This window comes from Pterocles gutturalis, unplaced genomic scaffold, assembly GCF_000699245.1.
Source record: "Pterocles gutturalis isolate BGI_N339 unplaced genomic scaffold, ASM69924v1 scaffold43371, whole genome shotgun sequence".
NCBI lineage: Eukaryota > Metazoa > Chordata > Aves > Pterocliformes > Pteroclidae > Pterocles > Pterocles gutturalis.
Genome location: NW_010102023.1, coordinates 9,305 through 16,469, shown reverse-complemented (window position 1 = coordinate 16,469; position 7,165 = coordinate 9,305). Strand labels below are relative to the sequence as shown.

The 7,165-nt window shown below is 40.7% G+C and overlaps 1 protein-coding gene across 1 annotated transcript in view; it reads left to right on the top strand.

Moving 5' to 3' along the window:
- Positions 1-1,256: 1,256 nt before the first annotated feature.
- Positions 1,257-7,165, top strand: part of LOC104470243 (N-acetylserotonin O-methyltransferase-like protein) — a gene marked incomplete at its 5' end in the record, with an annotated part of 8,489 nt that continues 2,580 nt past the window's right edge. Inside the window, 3 exons of the mRNA XM_010085094.1 lie at positions 1,257-1,428; positions 3,887-4,071; positions 6,431-6,560. Of these exons, the coding sequence (XP_010083396.1) occupies positions 1,257-1,428; positions 3,887-4,071; positions 6,431-6,560 (487 nt within the window). The remainder of the gene's footprint in view (positions 1,429-3,886; positions 4,072-6,430; positions 6,561-7,165) is intronic.

Genomic DNA, 7,165 nt, shown 5'->3' with positions numbered 1-7,165 from the left:
GAACTGAGAATTACAGAATAGTAGAAGGAGTGATTACGATCAGCCAAGCTTTTGACCTTGTCTTCTCACCTTCTTTTTCCTATTCTTACAGTTTTCAGGTGATATCAGTCCAAAGATTGGGCAGATCTTGGAAGCCAAATGGTGGTAGACTAGATGCAATTGGCTCAGTATTGTGGAAGCCTGGATTATAATAAATCCCAGCTACACATTCTTATTAGAATAACAGAGGAAACTGTAAAAAGAGGATGAAGATGATAAAATATATAAATACTTCCTCAAAGTTAATCTCTTTTTCTATATTTGATTTTTATTAAACAGCTTGTCAATCCATTTTTTTCCTTGACTGCCTTTGATTTTTAGAATAGAATAGACTATTTCAGTTGGAAGGGATTTACAATGATCATTTAGTCCAGCTGCCTGAGTTGTCTGCAGTTGCAAAGAAATCGATTCTGTGATTGCTTTGTGTGCTTCCACTCTTGTGCTCTACGTAAGCTCCTTGGTTTTAGGTGTCTTTATTGTTTCAGAATACTGAAACTGCACAATTGCAAATTAATTTCAAATGGAGAGGTATATATTGTCACATATAATTAACTTTTCTCTCTGGTCTGATTAACATATCTCTACAAGTTCAGTAAAGTTTTTCAGCTTATGCAGCTGCATTGCCTATAGGTTTTTCTTCACCATCAGGTGCTAGCTGTTTTCTGTTCCTCATTCCATATGTACATGTCCTGTTAAGGTGTGCACGTAGTACAGTTGTGCTCTGAAGTTTTACTCTTTTTTTTTTTCCTTAATATTAATCTTTGTTTAATAAAAATTACAGCAACTGAAGTTGTTACACTGCCTTAGTGGAGCTTTCCAGTTCCTTACATTTTGGGTAAATCAATTTTAATTTGATCTTTTGGCATTGGTTCAGATGCTTAGGAATGTTTGACCTTATGGAACAAGCTTATAGATGGGGATATGCTAAATATCTGAATAAAGAAGTGGTCTTCATACAAAATCCGTAGGCTACGTTCCAGCATACAGAGTTCCCTTCTCTCACAAACACCTCTGTTCAAAATTTGGTTACTTGGCTAAGATAATGAAACCCTCTGAGAAGGAAGGAAAATATTTCATAGCAATTTTTTGGAGTTTTGTTAAACTGTGTTGCGCTTCTTAAAGAACAGTAGTTGTGTGAATAATTTTAGGCAAAAGGTATAGTTCTTTTGTCTCTTGATTGCAGTCTTTTAAACACAGAATGCTAACAATTTTTTTCATACATTAAGGCTCTCTTTGTAGCCTCCAAGCTGAAGATGTTTGATCATCTGAAAGATAAAGGCCCACTGAAGGCTGTGGATCTTGCAAATGAGGTTGGAACCTCTGTGTGTGGAATAGAAAGACTCCTTGATGCATGTGCTGCTCTTGGATTACTGGAGAAAACACCAGAAGGTGACTAACTTCTCCACCTCAACTGCATATAGTACTGAAAGACATGCAGGACTGGAAGAGGTTATTTGAAGGTCACAGGGTCTGACTTGATTTTGTGTGTAACTTGGATTTGAGGGAAAGGGGAATGGATTTTTGCTTCTTTGCTTTCATTATTAGTAGCTGGAATTGTTTCATTTGGGGGCAAGCTTTATCTAATGAACACATTCAGGTCTTCTTTGAGGAATCCTTAGATTGCTTTTGCTCTGTGGACATAGTACTGACCAAATTTCTAAGCAAAAGTTATGTGGGCAGTCCCAGGGAGAAACCGAATAGCTTGGATGTATCATCTGCACTTGAGGCATGACAACCCCATGCAACCCTGCAGGCTTGGGTAAGAGTGGCTGGAAAGCTGCCTGGTGGAAAAGGACCTGGGGTTCTTAGTCGACAGCTGGCTGAATATAAGCCGCAGTGTGCCCAGGTGGTGGAGAAGGCCAACAGCATCCTGGCTTGTATCAGAAATAGTGTGGCCAGCAGGACTAGGGAAGTGATTGTTCCCCTGTACTTGGCACTGGTGAGGCTGCACCTAAAATGCTGTGTTCAGTTTTGGGCCCCTCACTACAAGAAACAGCTCAACATGAGCTGGCAATGTGCACTTGCAGCCAGAAAGCCAACTGTATCCTGGGCTGCATCAAGACAAGCGTGACCAGCAGGTCCAGGGAGGTGTTCCTCCTCCTCTGTTCTGCTCTCATGAGACCCCACCTGGAGTATTGCATCCAGCTCTGGAGCCCCCAGCATAAAAAAGATGTGGACCTGTTGGAGCGGGTTCAGAGGAGAGCCACAAAGATGATCAGAGGCCTGGAGCACCTCCAATACAAAGACCTCATGTTTTCTGCCATTTTAAACTTTCCTTTGGTAAGGCAGAGGAATGCAATCCCTGCTGGAGGAATTAACTTCTCCCATAGCTAGGGCATTTTCCTGATACACTTTCATCTGACTGTTACCATTCATGAGCAAGACTGTCATTTTGGTGGATGCCTTCATTAATCAGTGCTCAAAGAAGAAAACTCAGTAGTAGGAATTATTAGAAGGAATAAAGAATCATCATTATGCTAAACCCATCCCTGGAGGTGTTCAAGGCCAGGTTGAATGGGGCTTTGAGCAACCTGGTCTAGTGGAAGGTGTCCTTGCCCATGGCAGGGGGGTTGGCACTAGGTGATCTTTAAGGTCTCTTCCAACCTAAACCATTCTGTGACTCTGAAGAAAGACATTGAGGTGCTGCAGTGTGTCCAAAGAATGGCAACAAAGCTGGAGAAAGGTCTATAGAGATCAAGTGTTATGAGGAGCGACTGAGGGAACTGAGGTTGTTTAGCCTGAAGAAAAGGAGGCTGAGGAGAGACCTTATTGTTCCCTACAACTACCTGAAAGGAGGTTGTAGTGAGGTGGGTGTAGGTCTCTTTTCTCAAGTAACAAGTGATAGGACAAGAGGAAACAGCCTCATGTTATGCCAGGGGAGTTTTAGATCTGATATTAGGAAAAATTTCTTCACTGAAAGGGTTGTCAAGCATTGGAACAGGCTGTCCAGGGAAGTGGTGGAGTCTTCATCCCCAGAGGTATTTAAAAGACATGTAGACATGACAGTTAGGGACATGGTTTAGTGGTGCACTTGGCAGTGTTGGGTTTACGGTTGGACTCAATGATCTTAACGGTCTTTTCCAACCTAAATGATTCTAAGAGTGTATCTAAAAATAAGGAACAAATTCCATTCCCTGCTGCAGCAATGCAGAGTCACAATCTTCAGCAGAGAATCAGTGTTTTAATGAGAGGAGCTCTGCAGTGTGTCCCTCTTCATGGACAGCAGCTTAAATTTTAGCACCCCTAACTGGAACAGTGCTTGAAGTTGTATGTAGGTGAGGGAGTCAGTATTAACTTTTCAGTCTGCACTATGTAGTTAAACTTTCCGTATGCATTATTTACATAGTAAGACTTAAAATGACGAAGTGCCAAGAAAAGGAAATAAAGGGGGCTTTCAGCTCTGTTAGAGGACATGACCAAGGAGAAAGCCCTAAAGGCAAAACATACTGGAGAAGGCTTGAATTTAAGGGAAGGAAGGAGAAGCTGTAATCTAAAGAAAAATGCAGAACTTCAAATGCTCTCCTTTGAATACCAGATGTATAACTGATGTACTCTGGTTTAAAAAAAACAAAAACAAAACCAAAAAAAAACTAATCCCACAAACCACAGTGCCTATCTATATCCTCTGTCATTTAATTTCTTTTTATAAATAAAGTAGCTACTCCTCTAAGAATGAAAACACCTTTAGAATTATTTCATAGAAATCTTTACATAAAAAATAATATGATCCTAAGATCAGGATTTGATAGCTGTTCAACAGCTACGCATGAAAACATGCCTTCAGATTTCGAATTACAGTTGCAAAGTCCTGAAACAAAGCTGGTTACAATTGTTTTCTTCCCATAAGGTTACAGTAATACAGATTCAGCAAATACCTACCTGACCTCAGATGGTGAATACTCGCTTCATGGATACATTATCCACTCCAATGACCACCTTTGGCCTCTCTTCACACACTTGGAGTCTGCTGTCAAAGAAGGCAGCAGGCAGAACCATCGAGCCTTTGGAAATAAAGCAGAGGATTTATTTAAGGTAGTGTAAACTCTTATTAGTATCAAGACTTGCTGTGAAGAGTCGAGAAGTGATCTAGGGGCAAATGGAAACTGAGCTTGCAATGCAACTTGTTAGTCTCATACTTGTGTTCCCTTCAAGTTTAGGCTCTAAAGTGCTACAGCAATCACAGAATATACTGGGAAATTCAAGTGCTGACGAAAATTCTCTGGATAAAGTGATCTCCATCCACATAACACACACTCAGAACAACCTCTGGGCCTGTTTAATTTATATTTATATGGCCTTTTTCTAACACCAGGTAGTACCTTATCACACATCCACTCCTTCCATATTGGATGCCAGTCACTTGGTACTGATGTGCATCCAGTTCAATCTGTGCTGTTTCTGTAATCAAAGGTGTTTTCAAAGTTGCTTTGTGTTGATGCAGTGGAGAAAAGATCCAGTCTCTTTTATGAAGGTTTTTAGTTTTGTATACGCTGGTATATATTACTGATAAGAATTCTAATCCTTTCTTCCATCTGCTTCCATCTCTGTCGCATTCCTTTTCCAATGCTAGCCCAGGTGGATGTGTTCAGATTGGAGAATCACTTAAGAGTTATAATTAGCCTAACTTGTCAGTTATCCACCTAGTGAAGCAGGTTGGGGAGCATAAAATTTGTGCCTGCTTAAGGAGAGGGGTAGTAGAGTGAGCAGGAGAATACTTCAAGACTCATCGCTGACAGCAGTGCTGGCTTAAAGTGTACTTGAGACTACATCCTGAAGTTCTTAATTTGGATTTAACTTCTAGATGCTGATGAAGCCAGTCTCCTATAGGAGATGTCTACATCCCTCATATACAGTTGATGGAAGGAAACAAGGGCTTTAAGAGACTTAAGAAGGTCCTGTTAGCCTAATGTTAGTACCTAGATTACTGGTGGACAGAACCTCCTTTAGGTTCTTATCCGGTGTGGCCAGTTCTGGGCCCCTCAGTTCAAGAGGGACAGGGAACTGCTGGAGAGAGTCCAGTGCAGAGCCACAAAGATGATTAAGGGAATGGAGCATCTCCCTTATGAGGAAAGGCTGAGGGAGCTGGGTCTCTTTAGCCTGGAAAAGAGGAGACTGAGGGGTGACCTAATCAATGTTTATAAATATGTAAAGGGTGAGTGTCAGGAGGATGGAGCCAGGCTCTTTTCTGTGACATCCAGTGATAGGACAAGGGGCAATGGGTTCAAGTTGGAACATAGGAGGTTCCACTTGAATATGAGAAAAAACTTCTTTACAGTGAGGGTGACAGAGCACTGGAACAGGCTGCCCAGAGAGGTTGTGGAGTCTCCTTCTCTGGAGACATTCAAAGCCCGCCTGGATGCGTTCCTGTGTGATCTGATCTAGGTGTTCCTGCTCCGGCAGGGGGATTGGACTAGATGATCTTTCGAGGTCCCTTCCAATCTCTAGCATTCTGTGATTCGTCCTTTAAACATCTGGATTACCAACTTGAGTTTGCTTGGGTGATGCTTGTGGCAGGAATCACTACCAGTTCAGGTCTGGGCTCCATATGTGTACAGGATAGTATGGCCAGGCAGAATATATGGGCTGCCTATGGCACTATGCATACCACAGCCTGGACATACTTCCACTCCATGGTAGCTGTAAAACCAGATATAACTGGTGCAATCTGTATGAAAGTGAGACATTAAGGGATTCATGTTTATGTGTAATTTCAAAGGTAAAGGCATGAGGTTCTGGTACTGATCCAGAACTAAAGCTTGCTTCTCATCTAATAAAAAAATCCAGTATGAGCTTTAATGTTTCTGGTTTAAGCTATGGTCCAATGATCTAGTTATTTTCCCATCATGGAAAAATAAATGTCAGAATTAAATGAAAGTGATTTGCGAGTATATCAAGAAGATGGAACACTTTAGGAGACTGAAAGAAGAAAATCAATCAGTCCTTTTAAACAGTTCAGAGTCTGAAGACATCTTGCTGTGGAGCAAATGTGTTAGTAAATATATATCAAAGGCACAGTATTTCTTTAAAAAGCACTTTTCAGATTATCCCTTCTTCCTGCTATGCAGCCCCAGCTTCAGTGGCCAGAAGTGTTGAATTTAACAGCCCTTGGGACATCACCAAGACCAGGTTCAAACCAGCCAAGTGTATGTCCTTAGACACACTGAAAAAGATGTCTGTGTGATGAGAATTTTGGAGAGGATGGAAAAATCTGCTTAACACTACAGTGAAACAGTAAAGGATTTGGATGAGCAACTAGTCGATGGCACTTTTAACTGATCTTTTAATTTTAGAATTCTGAGGTTAATGGTGTGCACCTGCTGCCTTGATTGTACACTGTTTTAGCTAAGCCATGAAAATAAACTTTAGTTACTGTGCTTTTTTCCCTTTTTAGGACTATTATCACAGCCAGGAGGTAAAGCAACGTTTTATGGCTGCCATGCACAGCATTGCCCACCTGACAGCAAGAGATGTGGCTACAGCATTTGATCTTTCAAAGTTCAAATCTGCTTGTGATTTAGGAGGTATTGCCTGTAATTGAACTGGTATACATATTAAAGGGAAAAGCTTTCAGTTCCATATTTTATTACTTAAAACTTACGTATTTTTTTTTTCTAGAACTGCAGTAATATTGTCTACTGTTGTTTTTCTGGTATTGTAATGTCAGAATAAAAGGGCTGAGTGCAGTTAACTGAAAGCAGTGTAATTTAAATAGTATCTGCATAGTTTGAAATAAGTGAATGTTTGTCACAGTCAGTTACATACTGATACATAGCTCAGCACAGAAAACAAGATGGTTTGTGGCTCAGCTGATAGAATATTGATCTGGGAGCTCCATTTTCAACTGTGCTGCTGCTGTCCTTTGGCATTTCCAAGATTTTCAAAAGTAATGAAGGATTTATTTCTGAATCCTTCTATACTGGGGTGTCAAACTTGAAACACTGCACTGCTAGAACACAAAGTCTGGCTTCTTTTACAATGGATTTAAGTGTTTTGTATGTTGTTTTAATTATTAATATCTAAGATGACCACCAAAATGGTGAAGACCAATGATACACCTGAAGAAACTCTTCTTGTTAGTGTCCTTTTCATACTCTCTGCTAGGAGTTGCACAGAGGAGGTGTTATTA